We start from the raw sequence: 20,762 nt of genomic DNA on the forward strand, positions 1-20,762 counted from the left end.
ATTTTTGCTTGAATTTTTATTTATTTATTAAACTTAAATTTAAATTAATTATTTGTTATAATTTATTTTAAAAACCTTTCTTGAAAAGTCATAGACCTAATTTTTACACAATTTAATCAATATAAATTTTAATATTATTTACTTTCTTATTGTTTATCCTAATTTATAAAAGATTAAACACAAAGTCACGGGTGTAGGGAAAGAGACAACTGAAGAGGAGGTAAATCTCTCTCTCTCTGTGAGTGAGCAGAGCATACCATAATAAACAAGAAAAGTGGGTTTTTCTTAGAGAATCAGAGGATTTTGAATTTGATTATGATTTTGATATTTTTCTTTTTAATACTATTTGTTTCCATTTTGCTTCACATATAAAGCCGCCACTCGTATGCTCATCCATCAATTCATTCATCTCTCCCAAATTCTCATTTCTGCAACTCATATAATTTACAAATCTTGGTGACCCACAAATAACAAGCACCTTAATTTTGCACACTCCAAAACGGGTAATGTTTATCTTTCTTTCTTTCTTTCTTATTGGGTTCTGAAATTTGAAGCCAAAAGGGTTTAATCAACAGAAAGCAAATGAAGTACGTTTTGGTTACCGGAGGTGTTGTTAGCGGACTGGGTAAAGGAGTCACTGCTAGCAGTATCGGTCTTCTTCTTCAGGCCTGCGATCTTCGCGTTACTTCCATCAAGATTGGTTCGTCTCTTATCATTTCCATGTCCATTTCCCCCATTTCTTTCTATGATTTTCTTTCTGTAAACTTCAGTTTTTCGTTTCCCATCTTGATCTTGGATCTATCTGCTTCTTTGTGCTCAAGTTTTTTCTGGGTTTTCTTTATAATTACTCAATAACTGAAAATTTCTTGATTTAATCATATACCCCAACTTCCCATATGAAGTGACTGTTGTTCTTGTTAATTTCTACAGGATTTCCTAAAAAGATTAGATGTGATAATTTCCTGTGTCATTGTTGTATCCGAAGTAATTAAGAGTTTTAACTATTTTGTTTTGGATTAGAGTTAGAGGTTAGAACCCACAATTTAGAGCTTAAAATCAGCTAAACAGAAACTACTGTTTTTAAAGAACGTTTAGCAATGAAACTGTTCATCTTTTAATGGCTATTTATGTTATGCAGATCCGTATTTGAACACCGATGCAGGTACAATGTCCCCTTTCGAACATGGGGAAGTCTTTGTACTGGATGATGGAGGAGAAGTAAGTAACATGTTGATGGTGTTACTCTTTGTTGTCAATGGTTAATTATGGCCTAATTAAGAAAGGAAACCCATTATGGTTATGAATAAATTGATAACAAGCCTTCTTAGTTATGGTTTTCAACAAATTGACTTGATTTTGGTTTGAAGGTGGACTTGGACCTTGGAAATTACGAACGGTTTTTAGATATTAAGTTAACACGAGATCATAATATCACCACCGGGAAGATATATCAGGTACATAAAAGCCACTGCTTGAAATGAGTTAGATCACAAAATGGTTGTACATATGGACTAATTGGTTATGGTTTTTGGGTGAAGTCGGTCATTGATAAGGAGCGAAGGGGCGATTATCTGGGATCAACGGTTCAGGTTGTGCCACATATCACAGATGCCATTCAATCATGGATCAAACGGGTTGCAGCCATACCTGTGGATGGAAAAGAAGGTTCACCTGATGTTTGTGTTATTGAGTTGGGCGGAACTATAGGTATCACAATAAATGTGGTTTCTTTCATGTCCATTTACGATTTTGGGTTATTCTTGTTACTAAAACACGACACCTGTGAACTCAGGGGACATCGAATCTATGCCATTTATTGAAGCTCTTGGACAATTCTCTTATCGTGTTGGTAAATACTCTGCGTGTTCTTTGAATCTTTATCAGGAAAAAATGGTGAAAAGGACCAAAAAGTTGGTAACTTTTAAAGAATTTATAACTTAATTTCAATCTTTTTAGGTGCTGGGAACTTTTGCTTAATACATGTTAGCCTTGTGCCTGTTCTAAATGTTGTTGGTGAACCAGTAAGTACTTGAGAAGTTACTCACCTTGTGTTTTCAGAGGCAAAGAAACCGTAAAAATGAAATAATACCGCTTGCTTTTTCTCTTCTTGTTCAGAAAACGAAACCAACCCAACATAGTGTTCGGGGATTAAGGAGCATGGGATTGGTCCCGAACCTATTAGCCTGCAGGAGCACAACGGTCTCTTTCTATGGGGATACCGTTTATATATGTCTTTTTCTTAACTTTCTTGTTTCTTACCGTCACCTATGAAATTTTAATAAATGTGCAGGAATTGGATGTGAATGTAAAGGAAAAACTCTCAAGATTTTGCCATGTTTCGGTAACGTGATGAGATACCCTTTCTTCGATTTCAACTCATATGCCGTTTCTTTGATTTCCGAAATGACTCTTCTCTTCCTGCAATTGCAGTTACAGAACATAGTCAGCCTCTACGATGTCACGAATATTTGGCACATTCCTTCGCTCTTACGAGTATGTATTCAAGCCGTCTATTGAAGTTCATTCTTGTTGTTAGATCGGTACTCTTAAGCGTTGTTTTCTCTTGTCTTTAGGAACAGAAGGCTCATGAAGCAATATTGAAAGCCCTTGATCTTCTAAGGTTTGTATTCCTTTCATGAATGATTACACTGTAATATGTATTATATTCATACATGAATACTCATAATGAATATACACGCTTTGACTTAACCACTGAAATTATTGTCATGTACAGCGTAGTACGCAAACCAGCTTTGGAAGAATGGACGGCCATGGCTCAGCGTTGTGACATGTTACACGAGCCAGTAAGACCACAAATTCGAATACCGATTTTTAGTTATTTTCTTTGTAAATTGCCGATGGTGATTGTGATTTAACGTCTACAGGTCAGAGTTGCCATGGTTGGGAAGTACACGGGTCTTTCGGATTCTTACCTATCTGTTGTAAAGGTGATGACTTTTACTAGTTTGAGCCACAAATCCGATGTATTTCTGTCGAGTTCCATCATCCTTAACGGTATAGCACTCGTTTCAGGCTTTGTTGCATGCTTCAGTTGCTTGTCGCAGGAAGCTGCTTATTAACTGGGTTTCTGCTAGCGATCTCGAGGATGCAACTGCTTTAAAAGCTATTATCTGATCCATCTTTAGTTCTTTTGTGTATAACGTTCATAAATCGTATAATCTAACGGATATTTTCTTGTTGCAGAGCCCTGACGTTAATAGAGCTGCTTGGAATTCATTGAAGGCTGCCGATGCTGTTGTGGTTCCAGGGGGTTTCGGTGACAGAGGTGTGGAAGGGAAGATCATTGCCGCAAAATATGCCCGTGAGAACAATATACCATACCTTGGGATTTGTTTAGGAATGCAAATCGCTGTGATCGACTATGCTCGATCTGTTCTTGATCTTCAAAATGCAAATAGCACCGAGTTTGATCCCAAAACTGAAAACCCGTGTGTTATATTTATGCCGGAGGTTTGTGTTCAAACTAATTCGATTTCTGATGATCCTTTTGATCATATATCAAACCGCTTGATACAACGGTAACTCTAACAGGGCTCGAAAACTCATATGGGTGGCACCATGCGTCTGGGATCTAGGAGGACTTATTTTCATGCTACAGACTGCAAATCTGCACAACTGTAAGAATTACTGTTTAGAGTCTGACGTCAGCTAGATTTAGACCATTTCACCTCTATATATGTCGGAACCCCCTTATGACTCTTTTGGAGAGTACAATTATAACATGATTATGCCTTGAAATTGATCTTTAAGGGAAACGAATGGTTGTCGGACATGTTTGATATGTAGCTAACTGGAGCAACTGATTGTTTTTGTATCAGATACGGTAATCAGAGCTTCATCGATGAGAGACATCGGCATCGATATGAAGTATGTGATGATGATATTGTTTGCTTTTGATAAGGCTTCAAATGCAAGTTGTTTATGATTTATTTTGATTTCGGAATCAGGTGAACCCAAATATGGTGCCGCAGCTAGAAAAAGCCGGTCTCAGTTTCACAGGCAAAGATGAGAGCGGGCAGCGGATGCAGGTAGGTTATTTCGTCTAAATTCATTCGTCCGTTGCAGGATGCACTACAACAGAATTGATTTCATTAGTACACCCAAAAACATCATATCAACTTATTGCAACACCTTTTCATAGGAGGCACTGTTATTTGTACCTCCTGTAAACTTAAGTCTTATAAAGCCGATTTTGTTGTAGTGATGGTTAATTGGTTATGTCCGATGGGCGAAAATGAAATGGGATATTCTTTTTAATGAACAGATTGTTGAGCTCCCGAGTCACCCGTATTTTGTGGGGGTTCAATTCCATCCGGAATTCAAGTCGAGACCTGGAAAACCTTCAGCACTATTCTTGGGGCTTATAGCAGCAGCAAGTGGGCAGTTGGATTGGTTGTTAAAGAAGAGCGTTGGTTCGAAGGCGAATGGATGTAGCATCGGCAAAGGCATGTCGGGATTATCATCAACACATCATCGGTACGTTAACGTAAACGGAAACGTAAGCGTCGGATCGTTTGATGGAATGTACAGTAACAGCAATGGTTTGCATGTGTGAAAAGAGTTGGTTTATAGGAATAGATTTGTTGGTTTTGTATAGTGTTAGTGTGGATGGATGGAGCTGCGATCCGGTTTTTTATACGGATCAGCCTTTGCCTTTGCCTTTGCCGTCGCCGTCTAGTCGTAGACAAGTTTCGATCGTAGTTCACTCGATCTACTTGTTTTAGATCGTCAACTATTTGAACTTTTCAAAGGATTCTGACTTATGTTTCGTATATGTTAGAATCGAAGTAATGAAAACCACTTTTCCGCACATATCAAAATGTATAAGGTCCGTTTTGTCGTTTATTTGTCGTCAAGCGAAAAGGGTTATATCGACCCCGGTAGAGCCTAGCCTTCTATGAACTCGAGGGTTCAAATTCTCGTATATAAATATTATATCCTAAAACAAATTATAAATAATTATAAAAACAATTAAATTATCGTTTTATTAATTGATTATTTATAAAACAAATGTTTTTAATATATATTAAAATATTATTACATACAAATCTTAAGAAATTTCATGAAATACAAACCATCCTGTGAAATTTCAATTTTTTATATTTATTAGATTTCAATGAAATTCTTTAAACTAAATATGGAATTCAATTCCAAATCTTTACACCAATAATATTGAATTATTATTTTATATAAAGTTTATTTAAAGTGTATCAAGATAATAAAATTAGAAAATGATTTAATAATATAATTAATATTAAAATCTTTAAAAAAAAAAATATGTGAGATTTGAATATAATCCATTTTAAATTTTAACTCCTGATTCTGTTTCTGGACAATTATAAATGGTTTGGGCCATGGAGTTTAAAGAGACCAAATGGGCAAATGTAATTAGTATTTGGGCCCAGCCCAAAAATACAAATTTCCTTGGCTTATTGGGTATGGGTAATACATGTACGAGGAAGTTAAAAAACCAATTTGTATTTTGTAATATACAAATATTATATTAAAAACTACTAAGAATCATAATAGATTATGTATTTTAGAACTACTTGATGATAAGCAATTGATGCAATAATATATGATGCAAAGATTTGATTTTGTCCAAGATTTGGGTATATATATATAAGTGCGCACAATTAACAAATGAACTGGCAGTGTAACATCGATAGATGAACCGGCGGTGTAACCGCGATAGATGAATTGACGGTGTAACAGCGATAGATGAACTGGCTGTGTAACCGTGATAGATGAGTGATGCAATAATATATTAAGACCCAGGTTTGTTAAAATTTTGGATTTTGAAATATATATTGTTTGTATAAGAAAGATACACTCACTAGACCTTTTTGTCTAACGTTCAATTATTGAACTAATCTGTTTTTTAAGGTCATCTATCATCACAAAACAAAGGCAAGGAAAAAATGTAATGAAGTGTTATTTAGATGTTTGTGCTGTAACAGACAAAGTTTTTGTTAACCCATATTTTCTCTTGTTATGTAAACACAGTATTTTGGGTTATACTACGACAATTCTATGTTCATATGAGTGAATGTTGCTATTATATATCATGAACAACATAGTGGTTTGTTACAATTATATATATACACACACACGAAGTATCATGCGAGAAGCTGATCTATTTACGAGAAGGCGAGAAATAATCTCAACCTCCCACCTCATTTAATCGATGGTTGGAAAATAATATGACATTCTTGAAATTATAAACAAATCAACGCTGAATTTAGATAAGCTTAATAGTAGTTTAGGGGTAATGTGGGAACAATATTTTTAATCACCTTTTATTTGGGAGAAAATCAAGGACTAGGTAATTATCCTACTTGATTCCTCATTGAGATCTAATATTGAGAAAATAATGGGGAAAAAAACCCAAATTCCTTTTTTGCCGAATAAATAAAACATTTAATCAAGTCATTTGATGAAAATTGAAGTGGAACAAATAGAGAGTGATTATAAGTATATATAGATACAAACACAAACACATAATGTAATGAATGTTTAATAATCAATGGTTGCTTGTACCTTAATCGTGTAAAACCTCTTGATAGACCACATTTGATGTATAAACTCCACGACGATTGAATTTTTTGGCAGATTTAACCAATACCTTTGTAGTTCCTTGTGATATACCTCTAGATAATACCATGTAAAGTTGGTCATAAGAGAACTCCGATTTGGCAGATAAACACCTACGTTCGGGATCGTTTGTCCTTAAGCTTTATTTATCGTCACAGATAAGCTCAATCAAACTGGAAAAACTACTTTCGCTTTAGCTTAAATGAGAACATGTTATCTTCTGATGGACATAAAGGAATCCTAAAAACACCCTCTTGCCAGCATGTTGACCAACGACTATTTCAACATCGATAACATTCTGCTGAAACCTTTTGCATATCAATATTGTGCCATTACATAATCCATTCAAAGGGTCGATATTTCGTAGGAGTATGATTGGACATCCAATTTGTAACAACTTCAATTGAAGTGGTCTATCAGCCTGAGACCCAAACTTCTTTTATGATATTCCTGTCTCATAATAATTCCAAGAATTTCAATTTTGTTATGTCCTAAACTTTTTGTTGTTCCTTTTTTTTTTTTTGGCAAACTTATAAGTTAAAATCATATATTACCCTATTGTCATCATTAGTAATTAATCAAGGTAAAATATTCCCTTCATTTTGTCATCACTAAAACTCAAAAGCGTAGTTTAGACATTTGACTAACAGTCGAGTACTTATATGAAGCTATTCCCCTGGTCAAATTATGGGATCTTTATGGGATAGTTGATCCCGGCAGTTGGCGGTGCATTTTATTTACTTTAATCATTGTTTACATAAACTTACTGACGTGGTGACCTGTTCTACCAAAATGTTATGTCCATTTCTGTCCATGGTAACCGTTAATTACTGCTCCAATGCTGGATAAAAGCATATCCATTTTACATTGTGATTCATAAATGGCAATTTGAGTTTCTGCAGATCATTTCGACCTGATATGATGCATCCCACATGTAAACGTAAGCCTTATAATTCATATCATTTTTCTAAATAACTCGATCTAATTCATTCCATACCCAAAACCAGAAGCCAACAGATTGAGTCTGGACCTTTTACAGCCAAATCACCAAGCTTGAACATGGAAAATGAACCACATCTGTTGATGTTTATTTATTTGGTCTTCTTTTATAGATTCAATTGTTTGCAAATGATCAATGAATTACGACACAAATAGAACACTTCTAACGTTAGATAAAGTAATCAACTTAGATGAAGTTGTGCATAATGAAGTTTATACATAGGTCTATGTGCACAATTATTATTGTTGTTGTGTTGGCACCTATTTAGTCTATGAACATGATGCTTTTCTTGTCTCAAAAATTAATGTCAAAGATCTTGGAAACTGAAACCAGGTATGATTCAACTTCAATATCGGGATACATATGTTCAATTTTAGCTTCATAATCAATCGATTATGATGCTCAATTTATCAGTTGTAATCAATTATGAACTAAATATGAATCATTCCACATTAATTTTGAGAGAAAATACGCTAATTGAACTCAAACCAAAAGTAAACTAAATAACAACAAGAACACGAACCACAAAGCACAATTTTTACTACTACCAATTAATGCCAACATGTATCTACATCTTAATTTGAATAACAACAATTTGAAACAGGTTCTAAACCCTAAATCCATTTACAAGAAATAATTACAAAATATTGACAAGACAAAAATAGAAATCAATCTATTTACAGGAAAATATTTACCAGTTAATTCTAAGATTATATGCTAATAGTTTTCATAGAAATTGAAAAAAGAACTTTAACTTTAGATTAACATTTGAATTCATTGACAAAAGGCTAAAAATGATGTATGGAACAAGCAAATGTTCATGGACACAACATTGAACCTCTACTGTGTCAGGACAATCATATTCTAATAAACTGTTTGAATTTGACGCACAGTTGTTCGTGGATGACTCATGGGTGTCCTTTTGATGTACTAGGATACTAGGACTTTTTGATAACATGTTGCTGACACACATTCTTCTTCAATCTTTAAAGTAACTCTTTAATTGAAACTTCGCTCAAATCAGATGCTTTCAATTTTAATATTGCCGACATACTTATGAAGTTATTCCAATTTATTCATTGGCATTAAACCTAGATCGTTGTTCCCGATAAATTAACCAATACTTTCTACCTGGGCTCCATCATGAACTATTTACATTATAATCCAAAAAAAAGGGTTCTAGAAGAATAGAACAAATGACGTGGAGTTAAGAGCACTTTCATTCCTATATAAAGTGATAGATGTAAGAATAAGAATCCACAACGGATTGTGTCCTTCAAGTCGCACATTGTTTTCTACTCCATTGTTTTAAATAAAGTTTTACCATAACATTCCTCTAATTTGGAACCAGAATAGAATTGATTCAGTTATGAAATCATAAAAATACATTTATTCAATCAACACAAAGACATAGTAATTATATGTATATTTTCTTATCTATACCATCTTATAAACCAGATTTATCAAAAGTCTTAAAAACAATTTTTAATGCACAAAGTACTATACATTTATACACAAAGTCTTAAAAACAACCCATAATGCATTAAGTACTACTACTTTATGCATTCAGTCTTAAAATCTCTTAATCTACAATTAAAATAACATATAGTACAAGTTACCAATGCACATTATTACCTTTTCTATTTATGTTCCCAAGATACTTTTGACATCTTTCACTCATGTCTTCACCATCCATACCTCTATGTCTTCTCCTCATCCTCCAAGGTGAGATTCAAATTGATATTCATCATGAGTTATTAATAGTTCTCTCATTCATCTGTCATTCAATTGCTCTAGAATTCTCGGTCTCACTCTCGATCTCTTGATTTTTTGCTCTTGGTGTAAATCAAACGCATTTGTGGAGTCGTTTAAATATGTTGAATTTTAAATATATTGGATTTCAAACTGTCGTACAATTTTTTTCATCGATAGACTGTAATTTGAACCATAACTCTTATATATTCAAATTGTATTAATATGTAAAGACCAAGTGTAACTTATATCATCGTTAAATCTTCTCTAATAAAACCAGTGAAACTTCAAAATCGTTAAAATTCACGGCTCCCGCCGCATTGCGCTGGTACACAACTAGTCTACATATAATTAATAATAGAGATTTTTTCAAGGGAATCTTAGCAAGGCCCGACTTTTATGTATGAATGGAACAAATTTTTTTTATAAATCTCTATCTAAAGAAAATACTTAAAGAAAACATCCATAAATCAAAATACGGAGTGATTCAATAAAATATAGTGGTCCAGTTTAACTTCTCAAATATTAAACTTATAAAGAATCATTACAAATACTGATAATTAAAAGTTGAAGCAGTTTCTTATTTCAACAGTACTGTTTGTGTCAAGCTGTACTAAAGATTATATGTGATTATCATAAGAAGAATAAATTTCTTTTTCTTCTTGAATCGAATTGTCAATGATTTAAAGCAAATGAGTTAATTAGATAAAAAAATTATAAATAAATATCATTGTGTAAATATTTAAATTTTATGTTTTAGAGAAGCTGATTATTTTCACAAAATAGAAAAACTATCGTCACTGGTCATCATCTTTGAACGACCTTCTCCTACGGTGCTCTTTAATTCACCCTCAATCCATCATAAACAATGACTCACAAAGACTTTCCGTTTGTGTAAATGAGAACAACAGAGACGAAGCGTGGGCTTTAAGGGGGTGTTTGGGATTGCTTATTTGAAACAACTTATGCTTTTATACAAAAACACTTATCAACTTATTATAAGTCAGAAGGGTTTAACTTCTTATCACCGATTTGGCACCGGTATAAGTTGTTTATCTAAACACTCAAAAGTGCTTATTATCGGTGTCATACCGGAATAAGTCAATAAGTTATTTTTATAAGCAATCCCAAACACCCCCTAAATCTTAGAAGGGAGTGAGATGGTGGAGGTGAAAATTTGCTGATGGAAGGGATTTCATCTGCCATAAAAAGAGATAGAGAGGAGGTATCATCAGAGAAAATTTAGTAGTGTAGGATCTAGATATAACAAAAACAATTTACCTCTTAAAAGTTCAAGAAAAATTGAACGTGTTGCCTACTGATATAGTATAGATTTTTGTATTTTGTTTAGCCAAAGGTTAAGTAATTTTTCTGAAGCTATGAAATATGTCATATCTTATCTAAATCACAAAACTATCAATTACATTTACATTTAATTTGATTCAGGGGCCGTTTACCAAATGCTTACTCGGTAAGCGCTTATTGGTAAAATTTAACACTATCATTTACTTACCAGGTAAGATTTTAGTCCACCAAAACGATATCGTATGCAATAATTTACCTGGTAAGCGCTTACCGTGCTAAGAGTCGTCGCATTCACTTACCGGGTAAGACTCTTGGTCTTTGTCTCACTCTTACCGGATAAGATTCTTGGTTCTTGTCTCGCTCTTACCGAGTAAAATTCTTAGTCCTTACCATATTCATCCGGTAAAGTAGTGTGACTTGGTGTTCACTTACCCAAGTAAGCGTTTGGTAAACAGCCCCTCAATTTAGCTCAGTTTGTAAAAACTGAGATATGACTCTAAAAAGAATCATTCATAATTAGAAAAAGAAAGAATAATATATATCCAATATTCGGCCTTGAAATAGAACCTTGTTGAATAAATATGTTCTATTCAGATACAATGGGTATGTGTTAGAACGAAAGGATTCAAACCTATTAAATAGTAGGAGAAAATCCGTTGTCGTACAACTTGGCACCCCATTTTTATTTTTATTGGACAATAAAACTATGGCGAATAATACTGGTAATAAATGTTTGTTAATTCTAGTACAATTATCTATAGAAAAAATTATTCCTTATAGAATACTATAAGTGTATCTATGCAATGTAGCCGACCAATACATCTCTATTTCGTCTTTCTCGATTTTAATGTTCCCTTCTTTTTGTCTCAGTCGATGTTATATTACGTTTTATGTGGTTTTGAGAAAACAATAATGTTTTTATTTTTGAATAAAATATAAATATGAAGATATCATAAAATTTAGAAAAAATATATATTGATATTAATATCAAATTAACAATTTAAAATTTCTCTTTCTTTGTGTAATTTTTTAATTCATTTTTTTTATTGTTGGTTTAATAATATATTTTTTATAAAGAGAATAGTTAAGTATTTTGTTAGAACTTAATAATTATTCTAATTATATTTTTATATTTTTTATATTTAAAATGAGATGTTTATTCTTTATTTGATTATGTTTATTTGCAGTTAGTTACGCGAATTCAAACATGAAGCTTTAATAAGTTGTATTTTTAAGTACAATTTACTTGTAATTTTAAATTTTAAGTAAAATGCTTCAATAAACAGTATTTCATGCATAAAAAATGGTTTTTAAGTGTTTGTATCAAATGCTTTATAATATAATATAGATTATAAATGTTATAGTTCTGGATTTTGACATGGGAATATCTAAAATTCTTCTCAATGTATTGATCATTACATATAATTCAACTAAGATATTGTATTAAACTATATTCCCTTATATCAACAACTTGATAAAAAATCAAAATGCAACTCTATCAATGCACACAATTCCTCTTATGCTTTATATCTTTAGTTTGACATGTCTTGATTTTTCCCTTAATTCATATCGTCTTTTTCTTTGACAAAACGTCCGAAGCCTATCCTTTTTCTAATCCAATGGTAAATGTTACGCGAGTCATACCCATGTTCTTTTTTTTTTTTCCTTTTAGCTTTGTTTGGCAAGTTGCTTTATATTTTCGATAAAAGCTTTAATACGATGGCTATCTAGGAAATTCATGATTTTTCCAAAAGAATTATAGCAATTGATAAGATTAAACGAGTACGATACTATGAGCTCTCGATTCAAACATTGAAATCATTGGAGAGCCACGAAAGGTCCAGGATCGCTCATTTCTCGATTCTGATCATTTTTTTCCCTTGGCAAAAGAGCGTATTAGATTAGGGTTCCTTACAATATTTAATTGCGGGTAAAAAAGCGGTTTGTGGCAATCAAAGACTTGTTACAACTTCATTTGAACTTCTGTGATAAAATTGGAGGAGTTATTATCTTTTTCTCGTTTTCCACTTTCGAAATAAATGATGTTCGAGATCGTGTAATGCTTACTAGGACGTGAATAATAAAATGAAATATTTCTTCATCTGTGTATTCATATCCAATGATTCGTGATATAATCTTGGACGTGAATAATAAAATAAAATATATATTTTTTGTTCCTCTATTTTACAATTTTTTTAAGATTTTATTTTCTCTGTTCTACAGGTTTACTTAGGAAAATATATTTACAGGTTTGTGAAATTTGAAAGATAAAAATGAGAAGCTATCGATGGAAACGAAAAGATAGGGATTCAAACTCTGGGTATTAGCCATATGTCGTTTTTATGCCCTCAACCATCTCGCCCTATTGAAAAAGATAATTACTAAACCACAAGGGTGGTGTCTGGTTGGTTTGAGCTTGGCTCCAAAGGTCAAAAGTACCTGGAGGTCCCAAGTTCAAATCCAAGGAGGAATAAAAATCCCCTTGTGGCCACGAAGGTTCAAATGCGGTGACTCCGGAATATCTGCAAAACAGGTGGTTGTCCTGGGATTAGTCGGTTCGCATAGTGGGTTGGATATCCAGGTTAATAAAAAAAAAGATAATTATTATGCTACATTGCACATCAAGTCATGATTAATCTTTGGTATTCTTTATCGTTATTATATAATAAAACTGTAACGCCCTAAATAAAAACCTCAATAAATATTAAAAAAAAATTAACGGATACTTGGACTTGATATAGAATTGACCCAACAATGGGGTAAAGGTGTAGCGTTTACAAAACAAATGCTGAGAAGATAAATAACAACCTATTAATCTAGATTAATTCTATATCTAGATTAAAGACGGGTGTTTCTATCAAACTCCAAAAATACCGTGACATCAAAAGAACACAACGCTCAACAATAACAAAGGCTAAAACTACAAAAGAGCCCATAACGAACCGCCGCCCCTCTCAACACTTTTTGGTCCCGTTGCTAAAGGAACCTGATAAACAAGCCACATCAAGAAGAAGTGTTAGGCTTACGCCTAGTGAGTCCAACAAAAGCATTTTTTTACGTAAACATAACGGAACGTATATATATAATTATGCATGCAAGTAGATATCGAAATTTTAGCTTATCAGAAAGGGGCAGTTAGACCTGAACAACTCGCGGTGGAACAACAAACCATCCGAAGATGACGGGGGAGACCCGATTTGCCGCTAATTATGACAGACACAAAGTAAGTCATAGATTAACGTTATAGAGCATCACTCCCGGTATAAAACCATCCGACATCAACCTAAACCAGTCATGTAGTCGTTCGTGATCATAAGCTCTCTACCTCGGAAATTACATAATAATCACAATGCCTATTTCCGAGTGGGAGTGAGAAGGTGATTTGGAATTTACATAATAAACACAATGCCTAAATTCCAACTTATACCAACCTTCACACAAAACATCAAAATGGCCGATCATGCTATTAGACCCATTACATTCAAGTAATCTACTTAAATGTGGTGCTATAAGTATTTAGTACTCTCTTGACAAGAAGGTTTTGCGAGTGTCCTAGGTTAGTGAAATATTCCCTCTTGTCAACAAGAAACTCCAAGCTAAGGGTACTAGGATTTTAGTACTTTATGGCCATCAATACTATGACAACGGTCATTTTACCAAGAGATGAAACCTTTTACTCAACTTAAACCATCATCAAAAACGTGGTCTACCTCGTTCATCCTTTTAACCCCAAATCCTTCTTTTCAACTAATTATGTAAATGTAACAAGTTAAAAGCATAAGACGAGTAACGTGATCCATTTCTATAGTATAAAGTTTCATAAAAATAAGTTGAACTCACCCGGAAGGGTTTTGGAATAAAGATCCCAACTCTTAAAATTAATAGGCAGCGCTGAAAGGTTCGGTTCAAGACGCGGCACAGCTGCTGTCTGGTCGTGAAGAAATACAGAAAACGTAGCACAAGGCTGCTGTGTTTGGTTCGGCCGTTTGCTGCAGAAAACGCGGCACAGAGGGGATGTTTGGCTTGGCTGTTTGCTGCAAAAGAAACAGCACAAGGAGCTGTTTGCTGCTGCTGTTCGCCGGGGAAAGGCACACAGCCGAGGCTGTTTGTTGCTGGCCCGATGCTGCTGCTGTCTCGATGTTGCTGCTGCCGCTGTTTGGTGCTGTTCGAGGGAAGCGCGGGCAGCAGGTCTGCTGTTGTTGTTTGCTGTCAGAGGAAAGAAACAGACAGCACAGTTGCTGTTTGATGCTGTCGGGACGAAGAACGAAGGCAGCAGGCGCTGCTGTTGCTGTTAACCGAGGTAAAGACGCAGCAGGTTTAGAGTGGCAGAGGACGGCAAAACAGCACAGCAGACTTGCTGTTTGCTATTTGGAAGGTAGGCTAACACGAACGTGTCCTTGCTGCTGCTGGATGGTTGCTTAGAAACGTGCAGCAGCCTGCTGCTGCAGATGGTGGCGATCTGCTGTTTGCGAAGCACAACAGCAAAGAAAACGTCGCAGCTGCTGCAGATGGCGACGAGGTTAGCACGGCGCAGGCTCGTAAGCTGTTGGTGATCTGCTGAGTGAAGGCTGGGGTTTCAAAGGTGGATGCGGCCTAAACCGGCACTGTTGAAGCTTTCATAGGACCAAAATCAGAAAGGAGCTCCCTCCCCCTTCTCTTTCAGAATTCCTCTTCCCCAAGAGAACAAAGGGTAAAGACTCAAGTGAAGAAGGAGGCATCATTTCCAAGGAGAAGGTAGTGGTTAGACCCCCCCCCCTTCCCCTACTCTTACACATACCAATCAGTCAAAATAAAAGTAAAAGTACATAAATATATATATAAATAAATATATATACTCTTTTTGAAAGACCAAAAAGAAAACTTGCTCAAGGTTATAAAAATAAAACGTGAAATTAACAGACGAGGCGAGAACTCTTGAGGCTAACATAGAGAGGAAATGGGGAAAAATTACCGGTGTTACAATCCTTCCCACCTTGGATCAATTTCGTCCTCGAAATTTTTAATTCACGCGAATAGGCGAGGGTAACGCCTCTTCATGTCCTCTTCCGCTTCCCATGTCACATTTGACCCTTGATGATGTTTCCTTTTTACCTTGACCATGACAACCTCCCTGTGCCTCAACCTTTTGATCTTGCTTTCCAAGATGGCTTCTGGTTCTTCAATACATCGGTTGTCTTTATCCACAAGAACTTCCGAAAGTGGTATCATACTTTCTTCTTCCGCCATACACTTGCGTAGGTAACACACATGAAATGTGTTGTGGATTCCGGCCATCTCAGTGGGTAGTTCTAATCTGTAGGCTTGAAGTCCTACCCTAGCTAGCACTTTAAACGGTCCAAGGAAACGGGGATTTAGCTTCCCACGCTTTCCAAAACGGATAATGCCCTTCCAAAGGGACACCTTTAGCATAACACGGTCACCTACTTGGCATTCTATAGGTCGGCTCCTTTTATCCGCCTAACTCTTTTGTCGATTCTGAGCCGCCTTTAAGCGCTTCCGAATACATTATAACACCCTTTTCAGCCGTTTCCTGCACGATTTCAGGACCGGTGAATTTTTTCTCACCCGCTTCAAGCCAATATACCGGAAAAGGTTCTAAGGTGTCGTGCAAGACTTCCTAATTGTCGTTTACTTCTAATGTAACGTCTACCGGTTTGGTCTTGAATTTGTTGGATGGCCGAAGTATAATTCAATTACTAATTGTGGGAAATCCTTTCTGCACTGTAATCTACATATATAGATTTGTGAGAGATTCTGAGTGAGTGTTTAAGCATTAAATCGCTATTAGATTGAGTTGGATGGATAATTTACTTTTTCTCTAAAGAAATAGTATGGAAAAGGTGCAAAACAAATAGATTATTATCCTACTAATATTAGTGAGCGAGAAAGGAAGAATTCTATCACACAGATAAAAGGACATAATCGCAGTTCACTTGAATATAGTAAGTATGGTTTATGATGCTTTAATGGTAATCTTTACATGTAGTATGGGAAAGAAGTGGTTTAGAAGCATCCCTAATGTAGTTGAGGAATGATACAATATCACTTATTATAGATCCTTCTACAACACATTTTTTTATTTGAACTAGAATTAAAATAACTTTTTTTTATTAACTTCGATATCCAATCCGCTATGCGAGCCGACTAATCCCAGGGAGACCACCTGCTTTGTAAATAGCCCAGAGTCACCACATTTCAACTTCCGTGGGCACAATGGGATTTTTATTCCTCCTTAGATTTAAACCTGAGACCTCCTGGTACTTTTGATCTTTGAAGTCAAGCTCAAACCATTTAGGTACCACCCTTGTGGTTTAAAATAACTCCTTTTTGAAGTAAGGAAAAGTAAAATAACTATTTCCTTTAAATAACAAAATCTTCGTTTTGAAATTCCATTGGAATCTAGTGGAGAAATGTTCAACAACAATAAAGGGATTATTTCGGATTAATCGTAATAAGTAGATCGATGTATCGAAGAAACAAAATTGGCGTAGGTAATAATCATATTTGGGATTTGTAATCATCATTTGACCTTAGTACTACAGTTATTTCATTTCAGTTATCTATTATCATCGGTAGGTTAGACTCACAATATTTGTATTTAAAAATGTGTCAAATAAGTCCTGATATCTGTTGCGAGTGATACGTTCACTTGTAAACCGGTCCATATTCAACCAGCAGGGAATATTTTATCTAACATAAGTCTCTTGAGATTGCTTGAGGAATGAACGTATGCCAAGTTGTTCCATTCACTTTAAATCATGAGCAATTTCTCTACAGTTTTCGCATGATTTGCACTGTGTTTGAACTTTATGCTTCAACGAATAAGATTCCATTAAATACTGAAAATATTTCGAAACCTGTTAACAGGGAGTGACGATATAAGGACCTGTTAACAGATAAATGAATGTAATGAGACCCACAATTTATTCGGTGAGCAATAGATGACTGTTTGGTAATGACTTAATTATATAGAAAATGGTTTATTCAGTAAACTTATAAGGAAAGCTTTATGTATAAAAACAATTTTTTTACAGTCATCCCTGCCAATAAAAAAAACTTGCACGTTTCTTTCATTAAAATAAAAACTCTTCAAATCTATGCAGACAGATTAATCTATATAATTAGCTTATTCATACGGGACTTGAAGAAAACTTAGCCAAACAGCCCTAACTCGGACATTGTTTTCAAATAAAGGTGAATCTTGTTGCATGCCAGTTTAAGAATTGAGGTACTGAACTGTTCATTTAAGCATTCTTGAGGGGGTAGTTTGTCACAACTTCTCAGACATCGCCTAGAAGAATGGGGAAATTACCAGTCTGCTGCCAGAAACGGCTTACGTGGCCGACATATGTGGATTCCAACGTGGATGCCGCCACACACATCAATTAACACGTGATCTTACCCACCAATTTCTTCTCTATTTATTAGTTTTCTTTCTTAATTAGTACCACCTACAACACCACAAACCATACAAAAAATTGATTTTCTACAACATATTTTTTTAACCGGGGTCGTTTACCCGATAAACGTTTATCGATAGAAGTTAACATTACGATTTATTTTGATGCGTAAGATTTTAATATATCAAAAGATATCGGATACAACAATTTAGTGGATAAGTGCTTATCTGAGTAAGAGTCGTCATCCTCACTTACCGGGTAAGACTCTCCATCATTTTCATCGTTCTTACCCGGTAAGATTCTTGACCCTTCTCATGAAGAAAATTTATCCAGTCAGTGTTTAATAAACGACCCCTAAGTATTTTATGAGACGTTTGTATTATTTTATATTATTACTTTATTGCAATAACTTTTTATTTGTTTTATTATACATAAATCATGGTTTTTCAATTCAATATTTTATATTATTTGAGATATTTTATGTCAAATTTAACGCTCAAAGTAGACGTTATATACGTATAAATTCGTATTGTTTTTTAAGTAATCTATATTATTTATAAACCAGATTTATCAAAAGTCTTAAAAACAATTTTTAATACACAAGATATTATATATTTATGCACAACGTCTTAAAAGTGATAAACAACTCATAATGCTTTAAGTACAAGTTACCAATGAACATTATTACTTTTTATTTTCATGTTCTCAAAATACTTTTAACACTTTTCACTCATGCCTTTATGTCTTCTCCTCATCCCCTAAGGTGAGATTCAAACTGATATTCACCATGAGTTATTAAAAGTTCTCTTATTCATCTTCTATTCAATTGCTCTAGAACTCTCGTTCTTGCTCTCGATCTTTTGATTATTTGCTCTTGATGTAAATCGAACACATTTGTAGAGTCATTTAAGTATGTTGGATTTTAAACCGTCATACAATTTTTTTTGTCGATAGACTATAATTGGGATCATAACTCTTATTTATTCAAATTGTATTAATATGTAAGGACCAAGTGTAACTTATATCATCATTAAATCTTCTCTAATAAAACCAGTGAAACTTCAAAATCGTTCAAATTCACGACTTCCGCTTGCATTGCGCGGGTACCACAACTAGTATCATATATAGTCCAAAACATTTCGTAAAAATCTAAACATCATATAACCTATCAATAAAATATAACAAATGTTATTTAATGATATTATTTTAAGTAAAGAAAAATATTTTGGTTTATTAAAAATAGTTTCTTATTTGTAGGAAAACTATAAATTTAATTAAAATCTCATTTAAAATTTTATATAATCATTATATAATTTAATTAAATTAAAAAAAATACAAAAATTAAGAAAAAGTAGGATGGATTCATTAAAGCAAGTCATTTAACGTTTTGATATGTTAAAGTCAATTGTGGATAGAAAAGGTAAAGCAAAAAAAGAGCTTATCTTTAAAGGATAAATTCGTTTATTAACAAATCTGCATGCAAAATAGTCATTTTTATATATATAACGTTTGCATGGCTTTTTATTACAAGAATTTTTTAAAAATAATGCAATTTGGATCACACTTTATTACGTTTGAAAGCAAAACCACATTTCACACCACCTAATTAAGGGGTGTTTGAGATTGCTTATAAAAACAACTTATTGACTTATTCTGATGTGATACCGGTAATAAACAATTTTGAATATTTGGATAAACAGCTTATACCGATGTCAAACTGGTAATAAAAAGTTTTTGAAGAAGTTAAACAATTTTAACTTATATAATAAGTTGATAAGAACTTTTGTAGAATAATATAAGTTGTTTCAAATAAGCAAATACCAAACACCCCCTACAATCTTTATATCTCTATATAAATCATCATCATCCGTTCCAAAGACCTTATGCGATAAAATCAATTATAGGTTTTAATTTTTTAATTATATTATTTATTAAATTATTATTTTTGCTATATATTAACGTTTATTTGATAATATATCGATCGATTACTATTTTTTATTTATAACAAACTTTTCATGCTTTTTTCTTTTATAACGTTTGACGCATCTTAGTCAAAATTTCTAATTGAAGACGTCATGTTTTATATATAACTAATTGATCATTATCATAAAAAACAAATATCAACAAGAAAGTTTTATTAAAAAAATAATTTTATATACTATTAAATAATTAAAGTAAATTATAGAAAATTATTTAAAAACACTAAATAACAAAGTTAGTGAATCCCGCTTTATACGTGGAATTCTGAAAATGGAAGAGTCAAAAGAAAACGCTTTTTTTATTATTAATTAACCTGGATATACAGCTCGTTATGCGTACCAACTAATTCCAGAGTGATCATCCGTTTCGCAGGTAGCCTATAGTCACCGCATTTGAATCTCCGTGGCCACAAGAAGATTTTTATTCCTCCTTGGATTTGAACCTGAGACCTCCATTAACTTTTGACCTTTGGAGTTCAAGCTCAAACCAATCGAAGACCACTCTTATAGTTAAAAAAACGCTTTTTTTATCGGTAACAATGGCTAATAAAGATGAAGGAACAAAATAAGAATATAAGTTACGAATTAAAGGTTTTGGGTTTAAGTTTGAAGAACAAATTATAGAAACAACTTATAAAAAACAATGGTATAAATTTAATTATCAAATTAACAAAAAATAATTATCTGAGTCATCCCTAAAAATAGGATATA

The 20,762-nt window shown here is 33.7% G+C and overlaps 2 protein-coding genes across 3 annotated transcripts; one reads left to right on the forward strand and one right to left on the reverse strand.

Moving 5' to 3' along the window:
* Positions 1-246: 246 nt before the first annotated feature.
* On the forward strand, positions 247-4,833 carry LOC112510788 (CTP synthase-like). 2 transcript variants are annotated; one of them, XM_025116136.1, is made up of 18 exons: positions 247-700; positions 1,139-1,218; positions 1,368-1,454; positions 1,539-1,707; positions 1,793-1,849; positions 1,957-2,021; positions 2,116-2,199; positions 2,291-2,341; positions 2,431-2,493; positions 2,574-2,620; positions 2,735-2,804; positions 2,886-2,948; positions 3,034-3,123; positions 3,205-3,471; positions 3,553-3,638; positions 3,840-3,888; positions 3,969-4,049; positions 4,286-4,833. In XM_025116136.1, exons 1-18 carry the CDS (start codon positions 583-585, stop codon positions 4,574-4,576), a joined length of 1,818 nt encoding a protein of 605 aa, XP_024971904.1. In that variant the 5' UTR covers positions 247-582; the 3' UTR covers positions 4,577-4,833. The 2 variants fall into 2 exon arrangements, with proteins under 2 accessions (XP_024971904.1, XP_024971910.1); XM_025116142.1 differs by lacking the exon at positions 3,034-3,123.
* A 10,843-nt stretch (positions 4,834-15,676) lies between these two features.
* LOC112523503 lies at positions 15,677-16,081 on the reverse strand. Its single transcript, XM_025133166.1, has one exon. The coding sequence runs from the start codon at positions 16,079-16,081 to the stop codon at positions 15,677-15,679; it is 405 nt and encodes a 134-aa protein (XP_024988934.1).
* Positions 16,082-20,762: the final 4,681 nt, after the last annotated feature.

Source organism: Cynara cardunculus (genome assembly GCF_001531365.2).
Source record: "Cynara cardunculus var. scolymus isolate 2C chromosome LG 1, CcrdV1, whole genome shotgun sequence".
Taxonomy (NCBI): Eukaryota; Viridiplantae; Streptophyta; class Magnoliopsida; order Asterales; family Asteraceae; genus Cynara; species Cynara cardunculus.

What these genes read in the sequence shown, in the direction of transcription:
- LOC112510788 (XM_025116136.1), top strand. Translation starts at nt 583, where the DNA reads ATGAAGTACGTTTTGGTTACCGGAGGTGTTGTTAGCGGACTGGGTAAA. An exon ending in TACTGGATGATGGAGGAGAA is followed by an intron (nt 1,219 to 1,367) that starts GTAAGTAACATG and finishes TTTGGTTTGAAG; the next exon opens with GTGGACTTGGACCTTGGAAA. An exon ending in CCACCGGGAAGATATATCAG is followed by an intron (nt 1,455 to 1,538) that starts GTACATAAAAGC and finishes TTTTGGGTGAAG; the next exon opens with TCGGTCATTGATAAGGAGCG.
- LOC112523503 (XM_025133166.1), bottom strand. Translation starts at nt 16,081, where the DNA reads ATGCTAAAGGTGTCCCTTTGGAAGGGCATTATCCGTTTTGGAAAGCGT.